The 26,413-nt window shown below is 40.2% G+C and overlaps 1 protein-coding gene across 2 annotated transcripts in view; it reads left to right on the top strand.

Moving 5' to 3' along the window:
- PDZRN3 (PDZ domain containing ring finger 3) overlaps nucleotides 1-26,413 on the top strand; it is a 224,866-nt gene that overhangs the window by 168,149 nt on the left and 30,304 nt on the right. For both annotated transcript variants that reach the window (XM_067463472.1, XM_060766339.2), the window contains one exon: nucleotides 20,644-20,891. In XM_067463472.1, coding sequence (XP_067319573.1) covers nucleotides 20,644-20,891 — 248 coding nt within the window. The remainder of the gene's footprint in view (nucleotides 1-20,643; nucleotides 20,892-26,413) is intronic.

Genomic DNA, 26,413 nt, shown 5'->3' with positions numbered 1-26,413 from the left:
TCCAAACCTGACTGAAATGTTATTCCCCCATGCTCTAATCTTCAACAATAAAGACTAAGCACCGATCATAAATGAATAAACTATTCATAAACCAATGGGCTAGGTTTACTCATCCATAACTATTTCATATTCATGAAGGCCATAATACTATTGCCACAACCATAATTCCCACCCACCCCTTCCCCATCTACCTTACCTGACATCAGCTGCTTGGGGAACAGGAAGTGCATTCTGCCACTGTGATTTCTCCTAAATGTATTGGCTCAAGAATGTGAATATAATTTTAAAAAAGGCCAGTTTGCTTTAGTTTCTTAACTTTTGCACTGCAATAAAAATATTTTGCACCCTCCCCATGTTGTGCATGTTGTGTGTATTAATTGATAACAATTACGATTAAATCATTTATTTCCCAAGTTGTAAACAAAAAGTAGAAAAGAGAAACGAAGTGTGATTACTTCTTCGAGGCACTGCTGCATAACAAGGAAATGCTTTGGTATGATTTAATGACCAATTGCTCAGATTTCCATTTTCCTTTGCTTTTCATGTTGTTGCGTGTATCCTGTATCCTGACTGTATATTAGAAAGAACTGAATAAATATAAAACAAAAAATGAAAGATTTATTTATTTATCGTGTCAGGAGCAGACCGAACAGTTGCGTTGCATTTTTAACAAACAGACAAAATACAAAGTTTGTAAGCTTGGTAGTTGATTAAATGTCCTTTGATCAGTAGCTGGCCACTTGGAGTGCCTCTGGTGTTGCTGCAAGAAGGTCCTCCATTGTGCATGTGGCAGGACTCAGGGTGCATTGCAGCAGGTGGTCTGTAGTTTTCTCTTCTCCACACTCACATGGATTCCACTTTGTAGACCCATTTCTTAAGGTTGGCTCTGCATCTTGTGGTGCCAGAGTGCAGTCTGTTCAGCGCCTTCCAAGTTGCCCAGTTTTCTGTGTGCCCAGGGGGGAGTCTCTCATTTGGTATCAGCCATTGATTGAGGTTCTGGGTTTGAGCCTGCCTCCAGCGAGTGTCTCTGTAGATCTTAGAAAACTATTTCTTGATTTAAATTGTTGACGTGCTGGCTGATACCCAAACAGGGGATGAGCTGGAGATGTCACTGCCTTGGTCCTTTCACTGTTGGCTGTTACTTCCCGGCAGATGTCAGGTAGTGCAATACCAGTTAAACAGTGTAATTTCTCCAGTGGTATAGGGTGCAGGCACCCCATGATAATGCGGCATGTCTCATTAAGAGCCACATCCACAGTTTTAGCATGGTGTGATGTCTTCCACACTGGGCATGCATACTCAGCAGCAAAGTAGCATAGCGCAAGGGCAGATGTCTTCACTGTGTCTGGTTGTGATCCCCAGGTTGTGCCAGTCTTGCCATAGTGGATTCTACCAGGCTATATATTTAAATGAGCATTCATAAGTCTCCTCTATTATCCCAAAGCATGTGGTTGTAGGGGTGAGACTGGATTATCAAAGGTTTTGACAGTGAATCATACATTTTGGCAGCTTCTACTAGGCTTGTGGGGCTTCAATTCTAGAGGGAGACAATCCACCCCCCCCCCCCTCCAATAGCTAAGAACAGTGCAATCCTATATCCACAGAGGATATAACCCTGACCTTACTGTGCAAACAGGAAACCATGTGTAATAGTGATCCCTAATGAAACCAATATCATCTGCTAGAAGATACCTTAGAATAACAATGAAGAACCTTTAAAAATTCCTAGAGAAGTATCTTCTCCAGGAGTTTTTAAGGTCAACTTTGTGGTAACTTCTCACAGAACAATACCTCTAGAATGGCATGAAGGACCTAGAAAATTCCTAGAAAGCACATATTTTGACAAAATGGATTAGTTATGTTGATGTACTGATGTATTGATGTTGATGTTGGGGTTAATTAATTGTTAGGCTACTGCTTTTAAATGTCTAATGATTTTGTATTGTGTATATTGAATTGGTTGTTAACCGCTCTGAGTCGCCTAAGGGCTGAGAAGTATACAAATGAAGTAAATAATAATAATAATAATAATAATAATAATAATAATAATAATAATAATAAATAGTTGAAACTACCAGTATCAGTCTTGTGGGTATGGAGATCATAATGTGTGAAGAGGACACCCCTCGCCAGTCTATGCTGTAAAGATTTGTGGGTGTGGCTATTGGTACAAACCATAGCTAAGAGGCTGGGTTAAATAGCACACATGACAAGGGTTTGCCTGAAATTTAGCTCTATGAGGACGAAGTTCTTCCTTGAGTTAGGTCAAATGTATGTCTGCATGGAACCTGTGAAAAACTCCAGATTTCTGGAGCCTTAAAAATAGATAGATATGATAAATAGATAGGTAATTTCATGCATTCTTAGCTCCTTTCAGTATGATACTAGTCATGCACAGAGGCGGCTTGATCATTACGCGAAGTAAGCGGTCGCAGAACACTGCCACTCGACTGCCACTTGAGGAGCGCCCCCTCAGCTCACAACAGCCCTAGCAGTCCGGGGGGAGCCTCAGCTTTCTTGTCTCACTGCCGTGCGATCCTCTTCCCAAAGGGGCCGGGCCCTTGAGTCTTGCCTAGCCCCTCTCGTTCCTGCTCCACCCAGCCACCAGGTGCGCGAGCAGAGCCGGCGCTCAATCGTTCTCCACATTTGATCCCTTCCTCATGACCGGCTCCCTTTCCCAATCCCCCAGCGCTCAACCGCCTCCTCTCCTCTCCCCAATCCGCGGGTGGGTCAAGGGGCGGAGCCGCCACGCCTGGCCTGCTTTGGGTCCGGAGGCGTGTCTGAAGACCCCAGCGTGCGCACCAAAGGTCGCCTCTTCTCCTGACTTTCTCTTCAGCCATTGGGACCAAGAGAGAGAGAGAGAGCCCCTCCGGCTGGAGGTATCTCCCACCTCCGCTCACTCCTTTGTTTTTGCGCCTATCTTCAGGAAAGGTGGGCATCTCCACCTCTCTCTCTCTCTCTCTCTCTCTTGGTCCCAATGGCTAAGGAGAAAGTCAGGAGAAGAGGTGACTTTTGGTGCACACGCCAGGGTCTTCAGGCACACCTCCGGACCCAAAGCGGGCCAGGCAAGGGAGCAAGTGTGGCAAGTGTAGTTTCTGGGATGTATAGTTCACCTACAATCAAAGAGCATTCTGAACTCCACCAATGATGGAATTGAACCAAATATGGCACACAGAACTCCCACGACAAACAGAAAATATATATCAAAGATTGGTTGGGGGGGGGGGTGCCAAAATACTGTTTGCTTACGGTTGAAAATTATCTAGGGCCACCTCTGGTCATGCACCAGTTGGTGGGGCCACTATATATACTGTCAAATAGGGGATGAAGTTAGCCCACGTGGTCAGTTGAACTTGTTCATAACTTGTTCAGTAGCTACATGCACAGGAGATATGACTGGGACTTCAGTTGAGCTGTCGTTAATGTCTAGGACTATTATTCAAAGATATGTTAAAAACCACCCTGGAGGATGGAACTACCTTTTAACATGAGCAACAATTAAAATGAAACTTCAAAACTCTCTTTCAGCCCCACTATATTTTTGATGGTATTTATACAATCTCTCCAGCTGGGAATGAAGAGGAAAGAGTGTCCCTTTTCAAGTGATAGAAAGCTAACACTACCTTGTGAAGAGAGGGGGGGGGGGGGGCTTTCATGGCACACATTTTTCCTGAACAAGGCCCTGAGTCCAAATGCTTCATTGTAGGCAGGATTTTCCACCGCTAAATTGGTTTGGCATTCTCCCTGAAAGATTGGAGACCTGTAATCTTCTGAAAAATGGGCTTTAATGATTGTGGCGCCTGTCCATGGCCCAGAATCCCCCTTTCTTAATTAGACCATTTACTAGAAACTGGCAATTGAAATTTTCCTCCTCAGTTAGTGATGAATAATGCAACACCTCAATTGGGCTCCCTATAGAAAACCCCATTTTACGTTGTATGGTAGATGGTTTTCTTGAGTATTTTTTGGGTAAAAAAGAGGGGCATCGTGTAAAAAAAATGTAAAGGCCAAGTGACTAAAAAGAGCCTGACCAATACAGATTGTCCCACAATCCTCCAAATAACTTCAGCAGTAAATTTATTCCAAATTCAGTATATTCCCTTTTTCATAATGTGGGATTTTGCTTTACACAGAAAAATGTATTTTTCCTCTTTAAAACGATAAATGATTGGAGTGAACAGGTTTTGTAATGGTTTACATATATACATCTGTTCAACGCTATGAAGCAGGTGGTAAAAATTCCCAAGGGAGGAAGCACTGAGGACATTTACTTGGGGCTTTACTGTCACATGTCAGATACTGGAAGGAGAAAACAGGCATATGGAGCAGAGGAAAAAAATACAGGTTTAATAAATGGGCTGTGTTCCATTCATTAATAATGAAAAGGAAGGTCATGGCTCATTTTCAGGAGCACCAAAAGAGCACTAAAGTTGCATATATTGGAATTGAGTCAATTGGCAAGCCATTCTCATTTTTCCCTCTTTCTTGCTTACTTTGTCTGATTCTCATTGCAGGAAAAGTTTGTGGTGGTTGTCGTGGTAGAGAAAGATATGCTTCCAGATATTATAACCATCTTTTATTCCTCAAAATCCAGAAGGTCTTTCCCAAGTATTAAAAATGATTTAGGTGGTTGGAACATCCTCCATCTATCTCAGGATGAGTGGACTCCCTATGAAGGCATATCAGCTCTCCCATTAGATAAAGTGAAGCAACTGCCCCAGGCAACAGATTTGACAGCAAATTGTTATTTATTTATTTGAGAAATTTATATCCCGCCTTTCTCTGTGCACAGACCCAATGTACACTGTTATTGCTCCGCTATCAAAAGTGGAGAGTGTTTCTTCTGGGATTTCATGCTTCACATACCAAAATAACTCCATGGGATTGACTTCTGTTTTAGGCAGCAAGTCTATTATCCACCAGGAAGAAACAGTGCTTCATATTGGTGCCTTAATGAAGCAACAAAAAAAGTTGATTCAAGCCAGAAATGATTTTTCTCTTCTTGTCTGTTGAGATCTACAGTAGTGCAGTTGATCTTTGCCCTCAGTAACTTCTATACCTTGTGTACTCCAGGCATTATCCTTTTCATCTTCCCTCAACTCTACCAGGGATATTTCCATCAGGGATATTTTTGGACAATGTTTACAGTGAACCCCCATGCGAAGGCCCATCCAGGAGTGAAGGCAGGCATAATGTAAACATTTATGTCAGAGCTCATGTTCTTTTGCTCTGCTGTTCAGTTCAAGTGGGCATGTCAAGAAACAAAGGCAAGGAAAGTGAAGTTTCTCTGGAGTCTTGAAACTAAGCCTGCTTCTTTGACGTAAATAGCTTGCCAGTGGTTTGTGGGGCAATCATGAATTTTCCATAGATTCTGTGTTACTTTAGAGCCTGTTTTTATGTTCAGTGTTGTATAAGTGGGTCCCTGCAGTATGGAGTTTGAGAAATGACCAGTGTTCAAATCCCTGCTCAGCCATAGAAACCTACTGGGTGATCATAGGCAAGTCATACTCTCCCAGTCTCAGATGAAGGCAATAGCAAACCTTCTCTGAACAAATCTTGCCAAGAAAACCCCATGATAGGTTCACATTTGAGTTGTCATGAGTCAGAAATGACTTGAAGGCACCAACAACACCAAATATAATGGGATTATTACTTCTCCCAACTTGGAAACTATACTTTTTATACTTCTATAAATGCAGGCTAAGGCAGCATTATGATATACTTATGATCAACAACAATTTTAAGAAATGAGAAGACTATTTGCGAATCAGGTTACAACTCAGTACAATGAACTTTGGGCATTTCCTCCCAAGTCAATAATACTAACATATAGCCTTTCAGATATTGCTGGACTTAAACACAATTGTTGCTTACAATTGGTTTTGCTCGCTCAGACTGATAGAAGTCTCATCTCAAATAAGAGCTAAAGAGCCATGTTTTCTCCTCCATTCCCTGGCTATAACTAGTTGGGGGGAGAGGGTTGTAAAAAAAGTCATTACATACATACTTGCAGTGAGCTCATGGTTTACAACAGGCCCACAGTGTAGTTGATCTTTGTTTTATTCTGAAATGAAACTTTCAGTATGCCAGAGGCACAGCAAAAGAGATGACGCAAAGGTTCATTCTAATTAACCCATCTCAGTGTCATTTTCTTTAGGGCTGAGATTTCCCACTCAGGGAATTTTTTCCTCTTTGGAAAGCTAAATATTTTTAGAGAGGAGAAGTGGATTTTGTTTCATTCAGTAAAGAACTCTCCTTTTGTTCTAACTCATCGAGGGAAGAGGGACATGAATGGCTTACAAGAAAAAAGGGAAATGTACACACAGACACACAAACACTTTGAAACAGTCTATTACTAAATAATAGAGTTCTCCCATTATTGTTTTTTTTAAAAAAAATAGACTATCCATTCTGCTATAATAAAAGATGGATTAGATGAATCAGTAAAAAAAGAATTAACCTGTATTTTGAACCTCTTTCCCCCAGATTCTGAGAGAGAAGGAGAAAAGAGATTTAGAATATAGGCATTTTGGCAGTGGCTTTTGTGATACCGTTCTGCTGTTTTCCCCTCCTCAAAATGTAAAACTCTGAAGAACTGGTTAAAGAAGTTTATCAGACCATAAAGGGCACTCTAAATGGGACACAGACATTTGTAGTCTAATAGAACTGACTTTTTTTGCAGCACAAATCCCAAGGATTGGCATGATTTTATACAAAGGAAAGCTGCTTAATCCGTCTATAGCAGAAAAGTTTTCTTAGTCACATTTGTCAATGACCAAGAGTGCAGTGTTATACATGTCTATTCAGTAGTAAGACCCATCAATACTTCAACAGGTTTTAAATAGGTTTATAGCCTTTAACAACAGACAAACCATATAATAATCTATATAAATAAAAATGTAATGTTCATTTGTGGGATTAACAGAACTCAAAACCCCCTGGACAAATTGGCACCAAATTTGGCAGCAAAACACATTGTAATCCGAGCTATGTATTTCAAACAAAAAAAAATCTTTAAAAATGAAGTGGAAATAACTTTAAAATCACCCCCCCCCCCAAAAAAAAACCTAACAGAGCATGCGCAAAAGCCCCCCTCCCCAGCGTGCAAGAAGACTGACTCACCAACAGCAACCATTGTGAGGAAAAAGAATCCCTTTCCAAGCAGGAAGGCAGAGTGCTCTTTCTTTTGGGGAGGGGAGGGATTGAGGAAAGGAAAAAGGGAAGGAAGGAGAGACAGAGGTGGAGGCTTGGTGAGGCAAGAGGCTCCTTGAGGCCCAAGTGGCCCCCAGGCAACCCCTCCCCCAAAAACCGGAGGATTGCAAGGCAAGCCTGGCTGCAGGAACAGCTGCACACACACACCCCTCGGGACCCGTTGGGTGAAGGGAGGATGCAAACCATGGGAAGACCAGCAACTCCCCCACTTCGGTTCCACATTCCCCCTTCCACATCCCTTGGAGGTCTCTTGCAACAGTAGGATCCTATTAGTGTGAATTCCTCCCAAACCCTTCCAGTATTTTCTGCTGGTCATGAAGGTTCTGTGTGCCAAGTTTGGTTCAGATCTGTCATTTATGGGGGTCTTAGTGGTCTGTGGAAATCTGAGCTGAATCAGTTGAAGGTACTCCAAATCCCATCATCCGAGTTTTATTCGGCACATAAAATAAAGAAGCATGTGCTTATACAGAAGGGACATCTTGTGGTTTTCCCACTTTCATGAGACCTGTACCTCTAACCCTAGTGAAAGCAGAAGACTGACTTTAATTCTATCAGGGTGTTGACCCACCTCATGATAGTGTGATTTTCATCTTGACTATATTGATGCCATCTGGAATTATAAATGTGAATTCCTTAATACCTGAGACCCTTTAGAGACAGGGCAGGGGCATGTAGCTCCAAATTCCATCTTGTCCAGCTTTCATGAGTAGTGGTTACAAATAATTAAGTTTGTCAAACTCCAGTAACATCACATCCATGATTTCAAGGATATTGGCAAGACCCAGTACATACATTTTAGGTAGAAAATAGAGTATCTTCAGAATATTTGGTAGAGTAGCCCAGAGATGGGAAACCATAAGGCCTTGGAGACAAATGTCACCCTCTATAGCTCCCCGGAAAGGCCTTCCTTCTCTCTGATCTATATGTTAGAAGGTTCGGAGAGGAGGGGAATGGTTCACATAGCCTGTGTTTGTGCAAAGAGCACTGAAGTATATTGACTGTGAACAGAAATGAATGTGCATGTTCTTTCTCTCTCTTTTGTGTCCACACACATGGGGGGCTTTCAGGTATTGCTGGACTTCTGCTTCCTTCACCATCACCAGCTAATGGTGAACGATGATGTGGTTTGCAGCCTTATATCATCTGTGGGGCAGATTGGCCAAGCCTGCCTTAACCTTTACACACTTTTTAAACTTTAGAACTTAGCTGCTTTAAATTATAGAAAACTTCATTGTATATATAGGAGGCCAGTAGATAGAAGTCACCATAAATCATAGAAATGACTGGTTCCTTATTAATATATTCTTCTTTCAAAGAATGATTGGGCTGTATATATTTTACCATTGATCTTCTTCACACACTATGGGATCATTATAATTGGATTCCTGGGGCAAGATAGACATCTTGTTGGAATACCTCATTCTTCATTAACAGTGTTCAAAGCTGTCTCACTGGTAGGATATGGGGCAAGATGTCAACCGTTCTGACACTGATATAAATCTAAACAACTCCCATGAAAATAGTCGTGTTATGCTGGATTCACATGGCTGATCTTCTTCCATATCCTGGTGACTTTTTCAGTCACCCCAGATATTCCCATATGAAAGATCTAATATGTATTCAGTATGCCAAACATCAGACATGCTTTTCTCTTGGCAGAAGCGAAAATGAAGCATATGTCTGAACGTTTTCAAATATCAAAAATTCCATTTAAATTTTGCCCTGAGATGATTGGGAGAAAAAGTGGGAAAGAAGTAGTTGTATAAATTTTCCACTTAAAGCCTTCTGATGTGTCTTACATGCAGGTTACTATCAGGCAAAGAGATTGCACTAGGTCTGGAAGCAATGGTCTGGTCTGTATACATCTCTGTTTAGCATACCAGAATTTTAGTGATCCATTTCATTCATCTGAAATACTGTATTTGCAAGAGTCTGCTAAAATTCAAGATAGACAAAAGTTCTAATAGTTCCCGCCACACACATTTCTGGCCAGTGTAGTATCTCCCTGTTTTTCCACCTAATGAACTTTCCACGTCTTGCAAAAGAGTTGGGTTCTAATAGCCATCATTGGCCAGGGATGATGAGAATTGTACCTCAATCATTTGGGGGAGGTTGATCTAAATACACAGCAAGAAAAGAGTCCAAGTTCCAGAAATTCCAGCTTTGGCACACCCACATTTTCTAGGTGATCAAAACATTAGAACAGCCATTCTAAAATAACAACACACCAATCTATTCAACAGTTATTTTCTCTCAGCATGACTTTTAAAAATGAATGTAAGGTTATTTTAATGAGCCCTAATATGAGGAAGCATTTCATTTCTGGTCCAAGCTAAAATCACAAACCTCTTTGTAAATGTGTGGCATAAAAGCCAGATCCTTGGCTTCCATCCATTACTGGCAATGCTGCCTTTCCAGCACAGGCTTTCCTCCTAAACTCTAGGAAGCAAGAAAATTAGAATTATATATACAGAATCACACAATTGGAAAAGACTACAAGAGCCATCCATTCCAACCCCACTGCTGTGCAGGAAAACACAATCAAAGCACTCCTGACAGATGACCATCTGCTTAAAAGTCTCCAGAGAAGGAGGCTCCAAAACACTGCCAAACTGTGTTCTTCCTGATGTTTACGTGGAATCTCTTTTCCTGCAGTTTGAATGTATCTTTCCATGTCCTAGTATCTAAAACAGCAGAAAACATTCCTTTTGTGACATTCCTTCAAATACTTAAGCATGACTCTCATGTCCCCTCTTCTTTTCTCCAAGCTAAACATGCCCAATTCCCTGAGCTGCTCCTCATAGAACTTGACTTCCAGACCTGATATACTGTCCTAGAAGCATCTGTGTCTTCTGCTGACTTCTGTGAGACAAAAGAATAACCTATTGAAATGGGAGCAAAACTTGCCCCTCAACCTGTCCTCACTCTGGGGTCAGCAATGCCCTGAAGAGAATGTGTCTATCTGCAGCCCCCTCATTATCTCCCATACACATCAATGGCTCCCATTGACCTCTGTGAGAGGATGTTAATGCAGACCCTGATAATACTGATGGACTTTCAATTCCTTTCACTCTAAACAAAGGAGGCCAGTGTGGGAAGAAGGCCATGAACCTCCACCAACCCATGGCAGGAGAACAATACAATATGAAGATTAAATGTTTGTGAATGAGAGACCAAGGTAGTAAATAATTCATTATTTGTGAACTTGAGAACAAACCATTACCTACTGTATGTTTGTTATCTTTTCACAAAACAGTTGCCAGCCAAAGCATTGTACATTATTTCAGCAATTTACAGAGTATGGGAAAATAATGAGAACCATTTTCCTCAGAGCATTAATTCTTGGCCCAGTTCAGACAAGAACCCTTCTGTAGTCATGGTAGGAAGACATAAATGCCTGCATAGTTGCATCTTTTATGCAGTTTAACCATATGAGCATAAAGAAAGGAGCCAAATATGAGCCACATGCTAAACATTCACACTTCAAACTCTTATGGAGAATTTAGTTTTCCATGTCAAGGGTCACATTCTTTCAGGAAAGAGAGAATATTAGTGCCATATTAGTTATTTACTAATTGACTAGAGTTAGGGAAAGCATGTTACTTTTAAACTTGACTAGACAATGCCATGTACCATTCACATTCATTTTAGCACATATGTTATTTAAGTGCTTTTTTACTAACTGTGAACAGACATTTTTAGCAATGTTACACTTGATGTAACATGGGCTGTTTGGGTCCGCTTTAATTTTGATTGCTTTGTCACCCTAATTGCTTAGTCTTCTAAAGAAAAGATCAGTACAAAACCCCAGGCATTAGAATTTGCACGTTTCATTTATTGTAAATAATAAAACTTTGAACACAATCAGCATTTCTTCTACTAACAGAAAACATTAAACTGGGCTTAATTTTACAACTGTACAAATTGTAATGTGCTCAAGTGGGCAAGTTAATGATATTTAATTTGCCAGGGCCAAAATTTAGCATGCCACTTCTTATAATTTTGCAGCTACAGTCAGTTTCAATTGCTTATAAAATCTGTGGTAAAACAGAAAAGCTTTCATTCCTAGCTTGGCTAAGCAGCTTAAATTGAGGGCATACAACTTTAGTTATTTAGAGGGCAACTTCTCCATTTGTGTCCATTTAAGAGGGCAAGCAACAAAAGCAGTATAGGCAGTCCCCAAGTTATGAGCAAGATAGGTTCTGTTGGTTTTTTCTGAAGTTGAATTTGTATGTAAGTCAGAACAGGTACATTTTAAGTGTAACTCCAGTCATTCTCATATTCTCTCATATATATAAACACATGCACGCTTTGGATAGCACAGGGGAGGGTTGATACTTCAGTAGTATTTCTTTTGCTGTCTGTGCCCCTGTTCAAAAGATTTCACATCACTTTCTGTCCCTGTGAGAATTGAATTTTGAAAAAAAAATTGACTTGTTGTGAAAACAAGGATTGATGAGAAAGCTTAAGTGGAGACACCGTTTCCCCATGATCACTCTTTTAGGAGTGATTTTCTTTTCCTTGGTTCTGTAGGTTTCTTCTGAAGTTGAAGAAATCCTCCTGAGGTAGCTTTCTCTCACTTCCTGTTGACTTGCCCCCAATATTAACTATGCGTCATTTGTAACTTAGATGATCATAACTTGGGAACTGCCTATATATGAATGTCCTCTGTATCATATTTCTCTTTCCATCTCTGTGGTGAGTTCACTATCCCCATCACTATTTTTTTTAGAGAGAGTATCATTTGGCAATGCCATGCAACCCTCTCAAGAACAAGTATTTTGAAGGACAGATTGATGTAACCTTTTCAGGACCATGGACAGTGGCAACTATCCCATTTCTGTGGGGTGTAGATTTTCAAAGTTCCCAAACTTACGTCTCCAAATGTTGTTGAACTACAATTCCCATGATCCAGTAACATCTGAGGTCCACATTTTTGGACCATGAGATCATTATGGATAGGTCAGTCTGTAGCAGTTATTCAAAGTGGCTATCTATTGCCTTACGTGTTGAAGGCAATATGCTCCTGAATACAGTTGCTGGAGAACTTGAGTCAAAGTATTCTATTGCTCTCATGTCCTGCTTCTAGATTTTCCATGGATCATCTTATTCTTCTCTATGGGATAAGAGATCTTGCATTTAGTAGACCTTTGATCAGATTCCACAGTGCTCTTCTATTTTTTTTAAAAATGGTAGCTATTTAAAAATATTTTTGAGCAATAAGAAGAACTTGTAATGCAAACTCCTATTCTTGATTCACAGCATGCCTTCCTCACTATTGCTGCCATTGTCCTGTGTCCTCTTGCTTGGCTATAATTACAGCAGACCTGCTGAATCAATGGATATCATAGAAATCATAGGCTCCATGAAAAAGGGTGGGTCAGAACCCCCAGCCAGCATGCGCTGTCCATCAGGCCTAGTGTCACTCATACAGGGAGTCTCAAGGGTTTTGAACTAGGAAATTGGACAATACCCCAGTGAAAGTAGCTGGAGAATGAACTGTCCAACCTCTGCAGATGTTTTAACTGAGGCCAGCAGCTGGCTATCATTCACCCTTGATGCCAGGAAGCTGGAAAGCAGGAAGGAAAAATAAAACAGTGTCTTATTAGTACTTCTCTTGCAGAGTGGGACTTACTGCATGTTTATTCAGTTGCTGGAGAACTTGAGCCAGAGTGTCTACTCCACAATAGATTCAATGGTTTATTCTAGCTAGGTCTGTTATAACTTGCCACTCTTCTCAGTGCAGACAGCTACAAGTATCCTAGCCTGACAGAATCCAGTGTCTGTATTATGAATCTCTTCAGAGTCTTAGGGTGGTAGAACAATTGATAACCTTTTTATATGAGAGTAGCATATCATATTAAGGGATGATATCTTCATCCTTCTAATTCAAGAATGATATCTTCATCCTTCTAATTCAGCGATCTTCATCCTTCTAATTCAAGGTATCTCACTTGACTTACTATCTACTTCTGTTTCCAATGTATTTGTAGGATCTCAAGGTTTGTAAGTACACATGTAATTTTCATCTTACATTATTTCCCCTCCTCACCCAACCTTATATCTGTATGTTACAGATTCATTAACTATTATGTTATTTCACAGTAGGACAAGTTATAACAACCTTATCTTTAAAAAAAACAATAAAAGAGAGATAAAGAGATGAACATGATAATATGAGAAGAATTCTCATTTTAAAAAATGAACTGCAGCAACCCTGAGGGAAATCCAGAGAATAAATGATTTGCATAGCATTAGTATATTGACTAGGACAGGGGTAGGGTGTGGACAATATTCAAGATCCCTCCCCCTAATTGAACTACAGCAACAGTTGCAAACAGGTGAGCAAAAGATCATCCCAAATCAACCAGAAAAGACATGAAAATATAAAAATAGGCAATATGGATAAGGTGAAAGACTTGTTAATTTGTTAGACTGTTCCTGTGGTCAATGAGATTTGTACTGAAAGTGTATTTATGTGCTCCTGGACATAGTATACCGCTATCCCTGGCATGGGCAAACTTCGGCCCTCTAGGTGTTTTGGACTTGAACTCCCACAATTCCTAAGTGATAATTGAAGTCCAAAACACCTGGAGGGCCAAAGTTTGCCCATGGCTGAGCTAGCCTAACTAGTATCCATTGACATTCACTTCTTCCATTAATTAGCTATTCACTTTTTAGCCAATCACTACCTCTAGTGGTAGCAAATTTGAAAGTTTAACTAGGTAACATGCAAAGAAGATGTTCTTTTCATCTGTCTCGTTTCCTCCTGTTTGCCTTGAGTGGATGACTGCAAATTCAGTTAACGTGAAAGAGAGCTGAAAACTACTCTTTATTCACTTTCTTCACACCAGCCATAATCTTCTATATTTCTGATATGTTTCCTTTGCATCTTCTATATGTGGATATAAATCCTGAAACTTGACTCCAAAGTGCCAGTCAATTCTGAAGAGGAAAGGTCTGGGCTCCCCTTTCTACCATGAATGTATCTCGTTTTTTGAAAATACTTACCCCCTTCTTGTATTGGCTGTATTTCTTTCATAGCCAAAAGTTCCTTCATTTATTCACAGAATCTACACTCTACAACATGCTTATTCTCAAGCTCTTTAAATATTTCTTTAAGGCAAGCCATCATCTTTCTAAATTTCTTCTGAGTTTCAACTGCCGTGGTCACATCATTTGAAGTGCCAGTTGGTGTAGATGAATTCATTTCCACTGAGGTAGCTGGTAGTCATTTAGGATATGACCAATGGAGTATGGCAACAAGGATGATTAATCAGTCACTGATTAATAATGCTTGTAACATTTATTGGAGTGAGATCTGGCAGGCATCCTACATTAAACAGGAATATTCCAAGTCTCCCTCATTCTCTTAATTGATGTTGGCATTGTAATGATGCCAAAACTGTTGCAAAGATGTCACATGTTGTCACATTTATTGAAATATTAAGATGGTGTTTGGTCAGTAAATCAACATTAGCTTGCACAAAAAGCAGACAAATGGCATGCATCTGAATCATGTATCTGAATCAAAACTAACGCATAAAGCTAGTTTCATGTGGCATGATTGAATTGGGGAATACTTTGACCCAAATTATTTTCTGCACTTGTCAGTTGAGATACAGATGTGGACACCCATGTCTTAAGATAATCTCATACATCAGTTAAGCAGGTCTGTTTCCTAGCGAAGATAAATGAACAAGATAAATTCACTATGCCAGACCTTACCAGAGCAGCAAACCCCTTTTCTATTTATTTATTTATTTATTTCTATGCAAAACTCTGGAAAAAGAAGAAAAGTGTTTTATGACCAAGTAAATTATCTATGTTTTGAGCAGCTAATCTCACAAGGCTTTTTGCTTCCAACACCATTTCAAATGCATAGCCCATTTCAGTCTAATGTAAATACACTTCTCCATAGATATCCTATCAATATATGGAAGTTTTATGATTGATTTGGGTTGGTTTTAAACCTGAAAGAAGCAGCTGCATACCAAGCCATTACTTCATTTTATAGCATCAGAGATTTCAGATGTTCTGACCATTAAAATAATCTAAAGGTCTGATCTACAAAATGTAAGTGGCAGAGGATCTGTTTGACTTTATATGAGTCTAAACCAGAGCTTTCCAAATATTTCATTATGGTGACACACTTTTTGGGCATGTTTCAGTTTGTGACACAGTAATTCAGTTTGACAAATAAACCAGGGGCTAAAGCATCCCCTTACAATAAATACAAAATGTATGGGGACACAACATATTTATTTATGTTTTATGTTTTTTAGGGATATAGGATTTGTAAGATGATAACATATATTTTCAAGATTCTTGTCATTTCTTGTTACATTTGTGTGACACACCTACACACTGCAGCCAACACACTAACAGTTTGGAAAGCTCTGGTCTATATCAGGGCTTCTTAAACTATGGGTTCTGACCTGAAATGGGGTTCCCTTAGCTCAGTCTTGGGGTCCAAAATTTTTCTGAATGCCACCTAGTGGCTGTTTCAGATATTTATACAAATCTATTGTGCAGTGTCTGCTTCAGGTGTACTTTATGAAAAGGGGAATCAACTTGTTCAAAAAGTCTATTTTTTATCAGCAAATGTTGATTTTATATTTACAACAATGGAAATTTCTACATATAACATCTACAACAAGTTGGATGAGTAACACCAAACTAGCCTGTTTATTTTGTTAGTTCGTGTGGGTCTTTTTTTTTCATCCCAGGAATCTGTGTGCCTATGCTAAATGTGGAATATTAACAGGAAGAAGACAAAGCCCTGGATGCATACTATTGTAACAGCATTTACATATATATTAATGCACCAGTACATTAGCCTCTCTCCTCCTTGTCTCTTGTGCTTTTGTAATTGTGACATCTTTGAAGCTTGGATCTGTTTTATCTGCTTACGCTATCTTAGTTAAGAGTCATGTAGATTTTAGGTAGAAAGATGATAACAAACCTCAAAGAGCTTTAAAGATTGCAACTGAACTTTTGTATAATGACTCTGAATTTCTTGTTTGACAGCAAAAAGAGGAGAGAGAGAAAAATAAGAGAACAGTAAAGAAAAAATCCTGACTGTCATTGTTGAATCAAGCTACGTTATATGTGGCTTCAACCTTCTTATAGATGACAGGTTCATCTATACCAGGCATGGGCAAACTTTGGTCCTCCAGGAGTTTTGGACTGAAGTCCAAAAACACCTGGAGGGCTGAAGTTTGCCCATGTCTGATATACACTGTAGAATCAATGCAGTTTGACGACACTAAATGCAACAACAGTGCTCTGGAATCATGGGAACTTCAGTTTTACAGAATCTTTAACATTCTCTGTCAAGGAGTATTGGTGCCTCAACAAGCTGCAACTCCCATGATTCTATATAATTGAGCCATGGTAGTTAAAGTTGTCTCAAATACATTAGTTCTGTAGTGTAGATGTACCCATGATCTTTCAGAATATTTATACTGGCATGATGATGGTGGTGGCAAGAAGAAGTAAAATTCTCTTGTTCAGAGTTGCTTGTTTACATTTCTATATTTCTTCCCATAATTTGAAACCAATAAATTTAGGTACTCTGAAAATGTGGAGCCATGTTTATTGCACTTTTCCTTTTGTCTTAAGGAACAAATGTTTAGAGAAAGGAAATACAATTGTGCCTCTTGTTCTCAGTATATTTTTAATGCAACCAGTACTCAAGATACCTTGCTTTACAAAGAGAAAATGAAATTAAAATGACAATGGTTCTTCAAGCGTGTCCCATGGTTTTTAAAAAGCTTTTTAATTGAACTCTGGGCCTGTGTGTATTAGCCTGATCCATTGAAGTCAGCAATCACAATTTTCACATGAATGATCAGGACAGAGTCATACATGAAATGATCAAAGCAAGGAGCCTGAATTTTTAAACAACATGCAATGGGTTTGTGAACAGTTTGACACTAAAATTGTGATAGCATTTTGGGATTGCCTTCTTATATCATGGTAAAAAGACAGGTCCAGTCATGAGGAGGCTAAAACCCAAACTTGCGCAAAGACAGGGAAAGAAGTAAAAAGCAGATATGACCAAAAGAACCACAGCTGCATTTAGTTGTGCATCCATGACATTACCTTCAGCAGGGGATTAGAAGAAGGGCTTTGCTCACAAGGAACATTTTGAGGAGGCATTTGAAAGATGAAGCTGATGTTCTCAGAATTCATTAACTAAGAGCATTTGAGAGGACAGGAAACCACTGAAAGTGATGGAATTGGAAGAATAATGGATATGAGTAGGGTTCTTTGTCCATAGAAATAGAGCCCCCTTTTCTTTATGTTGCCCTAGGCTTCTGTCCATTTTCTTGTTCTACTGGCACACAGGTCTTTATTTATTTACAATATCATTAGTGGGTCAGGGTTTCTACTGGATTAGAGACCATAGTCAAGTGAGTCACAAGGACAAAGGCATCACCATATACATTATTATCTTCCCTCAAGTCTCCTTTGACTTACAGAAACCCACCCTATGGTTTTCTTGGCAAGATTTGTTCAGTGGAGTTTTAGCATTGCTTTCCTCTTGGACAGGTTGAGAAAATAATAATAATAATAATAATAATAATAATAATAATAATAATCTTTATTTGTACCCTGCTACCATCTCCCCAAGGGACTCGGTGCGGCTTACATGAGGCCAAGCCCAAAGTACATCAAACAAAACATCAATAAACACAACATCAATAAACAATCAATAAAATACAAAAAATATAAAATCACATAAACAAAAAACAATCAATAGCGACATAAACAATTTTAAAAATGGCCGGGCCAAATGTAATAGATTAAAATTGAAAATATGTTGACGTGAACAAGGTAAAATATAACTAGGATAGGATTTTTCGGAGAGAAATGAGGGAGCACAGTCCATCCTAAGTCAGTATTAAAGTGCATTGTGAGGACATATTGCTGAGAGTTCTCCTTATTCTGGGAAGGCCCACTGGAACAACCACGGTCTAAGCTGACAATAGAAACCATGTACTATTCTGGATTTTTCCAGCATACAAATGCATAGTATACATTTTAAAAGCCAGATCCCAGATGTGTGTTTAGACTAAAGATAGCTCCTGAACCTGAACAAATATAGAACTGTTGATCTAGCAATTCTGTCCTCTCATTGAGGCTGAATAAATGAAGGCCTTCTCACCTTAGAATGACAAATACAAAATATATTTGTTTCTCAACTAGTGGATGAGTGAGTCTTTTATCTGCAGCAAAGCCACCTGCCTAGATAAACAAGCAATTTGTTGGTAAGTGGTGCTGTGAATGAGGCAAGCAAATCCATCCTCATTAACTGAGCTCAGTATCTTTCTGTTTTCAAATAAAATAATTTGAAAACATGACTGGATGTACAGTCCCATTCAGATAAATTGCTTCCTTTGCTAAGGAGGTTTTGCTAGTTCTGCATCGTCTGGCATCTTGGCACTCATATATGGCAAACCAGGAAGATATGGTTGAAGGAACTGTACTTTTATTAGGGACCTATGAGGAGGCGGCCTGTTTGAACAATACTCTGGTTTCATGTGTAGAAGGGGCAGGTCTACATCCCTGTTAGTTCACATGCTCCTGTCACTCCAGAGCATCACATCTGAATGAGAATTACCTTTTTTTTAAAAAAAAAATCAAGATTGCCTGAGGTCTGTCATAGATCACAGTGGAGATGTCATCAAGGACAGTAGAAAATATATAAAGGGTGGAAACTGGGGGGAAAGCATATGGAGGAAATGGAGGGGGGAAACCTTAGGTCTCATTTTGAAATCCCTTGGAAAAACCTGTAGCCAAATGAATTGTATCCCTATCACTGTATCCAGATGGGCGAACCAAGTCTGGGGATGTTCATCAGTGTGTCACTTAGAAGCCCCATCTAAATATTTCTTTTTAGTGCATTGCTTAAATACTGTGTAATCATAGGAGCTCCAGTTTTACAAGATCTTTAGTCTTTGTTGTCAAAGTGTGCAGGTGCCTCCCCAAACTACAACTCCCTGGATCCCAATCATATTGATCGATGGCAGTTAAAGTGGTGTCAAACTGTATTAATTTTACAATGTACCCCTAGTCTCCAGACCAGCAGAAAACAAGTTTATTCCAGCTTCAATATGACATCCATTAAATTATTTAAGCAAAAAATATTAACCTTCTCTGCTCTAGGCTAAACATTCCCAACTCCTTTAGCCTCAGAGGGTATTGTTTCCAAACCTTTTACCATTTTGGTCACTTTCCTCTGGACAAATTCCAAACTGAATTGTGGTGACCAGAACTGGACACACTAAGATGCAAGGGATTGACACAGGGGAGCTTTCAAGAGAGGTCCCTTTGTTCAGTTCTTGAGATTGCCTTTCTTTGCTGCTTCATAGCCATTCGCCATGTCCCTTCTTTGTAGAATTACCAGAAGGCTGGAGGCAGATATCTAGATCTTGGCTTCCAGTTGCACATAAATTCAGACTAAGTTCTGAAATTTCAAATGTAGTATTTAAAATTGAGAAGCAGTGTGGTGTGGTTGTTTGAGCCTTGCATTATAATTGGGGGATTCCAAAGTTCAGATCCCCGAACAGCCATGGAAACACTGGATAACCATGAACAAGTCATACTCTCTCAACTTCAAACCCCTTCTACACTGCCATATAAAATTGATATTATTTGATTTGAACTGAATTATCTGTCAGTGTAGACTCACATAATCCAATTCAAAGCAGATAATGTGAATTATCTGCTTTGATAATCTGGATTATGTGGCAATGTAGAAGGGGCCTTTGAGGAACACAAAAGGCATCCCCTTCCAGAAGAAAGCTTGCTCATTAAAACCCATGATAGGTTCGTCTTAGGGCCAACACTGAAAATAATTTGAAGGCACACAACAACAGCAAATTAGCCTTTTGGAGCCAGAAAATATATTAACAGGGTGTTGGAGGCTGTCATTTATTGGTGGATGTCCTGTTTTGCTTCCTGTATCATTTTCTTGTATCAGAGAGCCAGAACAATACAGCTGTGATAATACAGTTCAAAACTTTTAGCCTTTGATAATGTGCCCAGCATTGCACTAACAGCTGGGTATGATCTTTTTAACTTTTTTGCTTTCACTCCCACACCATCCCTTGGCTGATTTTGAGTGAAAGTGAATTTGAACTTGCCTTTGAAAAGCTGCCATGGTAGAAGAAATCAAAGGGGTTTCAATCCTAACAACAAAATCTGTGGGCCTTTTTATTCTATCCATTATGTATTGCTTGACCTCATTGGTCATTCGGGGAATATAAACCCTGAAAGATGGTGTTAATTCCAGATATCACTCGTGGGTGTGTTTTCTCTTTCAAATGGAAATGTAAATTTTATGGATATTTTATATGAAGAAAATGCTAGAAAAACGGGACTAAATTTTCTCCTTGCACCCTCTTTTTTCTCCACTCACAGGTGAATGGGAAGGATTTATCTAAAGCAACTCATGATCAAGCAGTAGAAGCATTCAAATCTGCTAAAGATCCCATTGTGGTCCAGGTCCTGAGGAGAGCCCCTCGCACCAAGGTCTTCAGCCCATCTCCAGAATGCCTTCTGGTCGATACAGGGACCCAAACAGACATCACCTTTGAACACATCATGGCTCTATCCAAGATGGGCTCACCAACCCCACCTGTTTTGGATTCATATCTGCTACCTGAGGAGTAAGTATCTGTATTCATAAGACAATAACCACTGAAGCAGCATTGCTTATGCAATTAATACTATCTTTCAAGTTTTGAAACACACATTGGTAGCATCTCAAGCTGTTTCAATTTCCCAGTTTATTCCCGAAGCTAGTTTAAACATGGATGGTCATCACCAAATGCTTTCTTCATCAAGTAGCCACTTGCACATTTAAATAGCCATCTAAGAGATAGCACTTTATACACATTTTTTTTATTTTCTCAAGCATTGCTCTTACTAACACAGTAATAAGGATATAATAAACTACCATAGTTTCAATTTTCAGGACTCAATATCCCAGCTGTAAAAAGGCTATATTGCTTTAAACTGTTCTCACTGTTTCCCAAAATGGCAGAAGGTAGGGACCTTGGGTATAAACAAAAAGACCAAAAGCTGATCAGCCATTTGAATAGGAAACCAGATGGACTGTAATGTGTTTGTTGTTTTCATAGAATCATAGAATCATAGAGTTGGAAAAGACCACATGGGCCATCTATTCTAACCCCCTGCCATTCAGGAAAAGCACCATCAAAGTACCCCTGACAAATGGCCATCCAGCCTCTATTTAAAGTTTCCCAAGAAGGAGCCTCCACCACACACTGAGGCAGAGAGCTTGTATAGTTGAACAGCTTGTATAGTTAGGAAGTCCTTCCTAATGTTCAGGTGGAATCTCCTTTCCTTTATTTGAACCCACTACTCCAAGTCCTAGTTTCAAGGGCAGCAGAAAACAAGTCTGCTTCTTCTTCCTTATGACACATTTTCACATATTTATAAATGGCTATCATGTCTCCTCTCAACCTTCTCTTTTGCAATCTAAACATACCCAGATGCTCCTCTTAGGGCATGGTCCTCCAGAACTTTGATCATTTTAGTCGCCCTCCTCTGGACACCTTCCAGTTTGTCAACATCTCTTTTAAACTGTGGTGCCCATAATTTGACACAGTATTCCAGGTGAGGTCTGACCAATGCAGAATAGAGAGACACCATGACTTCCCTCAATCTAGACACTATACTCCTTTTGATGCAGCCCAACATCTCATTGACTTTTTTAGCTGCTGCATCACTTGGCTTCATGAAAACTCCAAGATCTTCTCACATGGACTGTTGTTGAGCTAGGCAACACTTATTTTGTATCTTTGCATTTCATTTTTTTTCTGCCTAAGTGTAGTATCTTACATTTGTCCTTGTTGAAATGCATTTTGTTAGTTTTGGCCCAGCTCTCTAATCAGTTAAGGTCATTTTGAATTCTGATCCTGTCCCCTGGAGTTTTAGCTATTCCTCCTAATTTCCTGTCATCTGCAAACTTGATAAACATGCCCTCTAAACATTCTTCCAAGTCCTTAATAAAGATGTTGAACAGTACTGGAATAAAGATTCTGAACAGAACTGGGACAAAGATGTTGAAGAGAACTGGACGTGTCTCCAAGTTGTTTCTGACTTATGGCAACCCTAAGACAAACTTTACACAGGATTTTCTATATAATATTTGTTCAGAACGTGTTTCCCATTGCCTTCCACTGTAGGTAAGAGAAAACCATTAAATGTTCATGGCCAAGCAGAGATTTGGATCCTAATTTTCAGGATTCCAACTCTCAAATCACTACACGATAGCTGGTTAAAACAGCATAGCATGGAGCTAACTCTTCACTTTCAAGTTTGCAAACCAGGTATTGATGCCTTTAAGCTAAAAAAGAACTACACACTTCAAGGAATACTTACATGCAAACTAACAGTTTTGAATTACCTTCATTCACTAAAATGGCAGATTTATATTTGCCAATTACAAAGACATACTATATATAATCATGTATAAGTTGACCTCATGTATAAGCTGGGGTCAGGTTTGGGGGCCAGAATTAGGAATTTTGATACGACTCATGGATCATTCTGTACATGGTCATTCTTTAGAGAGGGGGAAACACCAGTGCATTTTCAAACTCAGACATTCAAAAAGGCTGAAAGTGGTGCAGTGGTGCAGATAGAAGAGGAGGTGACTGTATCTTTTAGGTTCTACCTGGAAAGACAAAACTCTTACCTTTCACAGCTGTACTCAGAGAAGGGGATAGTTCATTTTAAAGTACGCTATTCACATTGACTTGTACATAAGTTTTAACCTTTAAAGCCCTAAACTGTTCAGGCCAACCTATCTATCCAAATGCATGTCCCGATATGAGCCCTACGATTAACTGGAGAGGCCCTACTCTTGGTCCCACCCCTGTCTCAGGTGCAGCTGGTGGGTACGTACGTGACTGTGGAGCCCTATTCTTGATCTGCATGTTCTCCTGCAGTGAGAGCATTGGTTTCCAGGTGGAAGGCAGTCCCGGTCAGGGTTGGCTTGACACACCTTCCTCTTGGCACGTTTCTCTCTTTCACCCTCCATCTGTGTCTCTTCAAATTCTACAGCACTGCTGGTCACAGCTGACCTCAACTAGAGGCTGAAATAAGGTTGCCGAATTACACAGAGATGGGGTTCTTCTCATTGTAATTCCTAACAGATCTTAAAACAGGATTTGGTACTATACATTTCTGTCAAGCAGAACAGAGGCACATGTCCTTTTGAAAACCAAAAGATAATAGCAAGTAAATAACATATAACTATAAATTAACCTAACCAAATTAAAACATAAACATAAAATAACATTTAGACATAAAGCATAAAAAATTAAACATCAATAACATAATAAGGCAGAGGAACGAGGGACCAAATTGCCAATATCCGCTGGATAATGGAGAAAGGCAGGGAGTTTCAGAAAAACATCTATTTCTGCTTCATTGACTATTCTAAAGCCTTTGACTGTGTGGATCATAATAAATTGTGGCAAGTTCTTGGTGGTATGAGCATGCCAAATCACCTTATCTCTCTCCTGAGGAATCTGTATAAGGACCAAGTAGCAGCAGTCAGAACTGACCATGGAACAACAGATTGGTTCCAGATTGGGAAAGGCGTACAGCAGAGTTGTATACTCTCACCCAACCTATTCAACTTGTATGCAGAACACATCATGCGATATGCAGGGCTTGAGGAATGCAAAGCTGGGGTGAAAATTGCTGGAAGAAACATTAACCATGCAAAATCAAGTCCGTTGTTATTCCATTCATCCGTTCACAATTTCTTATAACCTTATTGCACTACAAGCTTTGCTATCCAAAAGCTTGGTCACATAACCACATTTTGCACAATCCTGCAGGTGTACCATCCCCAACCATAGACCAGGTGCAACAGGAACACATACAGGAGAACCATAGGCTCTTGGACGAATCTCAATGGATTGTCCTTGACGAATGCACCGGGGATGTCGAGGAGGAGGACAGCACTTTTCACCTACACAATTCACACCAACAGGATCACTTTTCTGGAGACCTACACACTACATTGCACAAAAGGGGCCCTGTCATTCCCGAAAGTAAACAGGTCTTGGTAGTAGGCGACTCCCTCCTTAGAGGAACGGAAGCTGTCATTTCCAGACCAGATGGGATGGCTCGAGAAATATGCTACCTACCGGGGGCAAAAATACACCATATCACTCAGAAGCTCACCAGGCTCCTCAAGCCCTATCACCGTCCTCCCCTCATGTTGATTCATGTAGGAACCAATGATACTGCAAGGCATACGTTTCAAAAGATCACAAATGATTTTCGAGCTCTAGGAGCAAAGCTAAAAGAATGTAATGTACAGGTGGTCTTTTCATCCCTCCTCCCTGTTGTAAGACACGGACCCACAAGAGCCAGAAAAATAGTACAGATCAACGACTGGCTTAGAAAATGGTGTCAGGAGGAACGCTTTGGCTTCCTCGACCATGGGCTGCTTTTGCAGGAGGATGGCCTACTGGCAAGGGATGGGGTGCATCTCACACAAGTAGGAAAACACCTTTTTGCTCACAGACTCGCAAACCTCATTAGACGCACATTAAACTAGGTCCACCGGGGGAGGGGGACAACAGCCTTGCGAACACTACTTTACCCATAATGTCTGGGAATCGCCAGAAGGCTAAACGGAGGGCTGCACAAACACAACAAGGACCAAGTACCAAAAGCACAATAATCCCAATTAAACAGCTCAAGGGAAGATCTCAGGGACTCACATGTCTTTACACTAATGCACAGAGCATGGGAAATAAACAAGACGAACTCCAACTTTTAGCACAACACCACAAATATGATATCATAGGGATCACTGAAACCTGGTGGGATGACTCCTATCGCTGGAATGTAGATATCGAGGGGTATAACCTCTTTCACAGAAACAGAACAAAGGGGAAAGGAGGCGGAGTAGCCTTATATGTCAAAAACTCTTATGCTGCAAAAGAGATTCAAGACAGCAATCTGGGAAACCAGCTTGAAATCATCTGGATAAGAATCAAGGGAACTGGGACTCAAAAAGATGTCGTTGTAGGCGTCTACTACAGACCCCCAAGCCAGGAGGAAGAACTTGATGAAGTCTTCTGCCAACAGTTGACCAAACAGGCACAGAGAAGAGATGTAGTAGTCATGGGCGATTCCAACTATCCCGATATTTGCTGGAAAACAAACTCGGCCAAGAGTACAAGGTCCAACAAATTCCTCGCTTGCCTTGCAGACAATTTCATGGTCCAGAAGGTAGAAGAGGCAACAAGGGGATTGGCTACTCTTGATCTCATCCTAACAAATGCGGAGGACCTGATCGATGCGGTCGAAGTGGTAGGATCCTTAGGGGCAAGTGACCATGTGCTCCTGCAATTTGAGGTACAAAGGAAGGCCGAAACTAAGACAAGTCAAACCTGCATTTTGGACTTTAGGAGAGCTGGTTTCCAAAAAATGAAGGAAACGCTGAGCAGCATTCCGTGGACACAGATACTAAAAGACAAGGGAGTTACGGATGGATGGGAATTTCTCAAGAGTGAAATACTCAAGGCGCAATTGCAAACCGTGCCAACAAAGAGAAAAAATAGGACAAGTGCAAAGAAGCCAGAATGGATGTCCAAAGAACTTCTAACTGTGCTAAGACACAAGAGGGACATGCACAAGAAGTGGAAAAAGGGAGAAATCACCAAAGAAGAATTCAAACAAATAGCCAACACCTGTAGGGAAAAGGTCCACAGGGCTAAAGCAAAAAACGAGCTCAGACTTGCCAGGGACATTAAAAACAATAAAAAGGGCTTCTATTCTTATGTCAGTAGAAAAAGGAAAAACAAGGAGGCGATAGGACCTCTTCGAGGAGAAGATGGGGCAATGCTGACAGGGGATAGGGAAAAGGCAAAACTACTTAATGCCTTCTTTGCCTCGGTCTTCTCACAAAAAGAGAGTCTTCAACCTCAGCAAGATGGAGTGGATGAGAGATTGGAGGACATCCAACCCCAAATTGGGAAAGAAGTCGTCCAGGAATACCTGGCCGCTCTTAATGAGTTCAAGTCCCCAGGGCCAGATCAACTACACCCCAGAGTATTGAAGGAACTAGCGAAAGTCATTTCCGAACCATTGGCAACCATCTTTGAGAGTTCTTGGAGAACGGGAGAAGTTCCAG

This window comes from Anolis sagrei, chromosome 2 (genome assembly GCF_037176765.1).
Source record: "Anolis sagrei isolate rAnoSag1 chromosome 2, rAnoSag1.mat, whole genome shotgun sequence".
NCBI lineage: Eukaryota > Metazoa > Chordata > Lepidosauria > Squamata > Dactyloidae > Anolis > Anolis sagrei.
The sequence above is the reverse complement of the archived record's forward strand: the minus strand, read 5'-3'. Positions and strand labels throughout refer to the sequence as shown.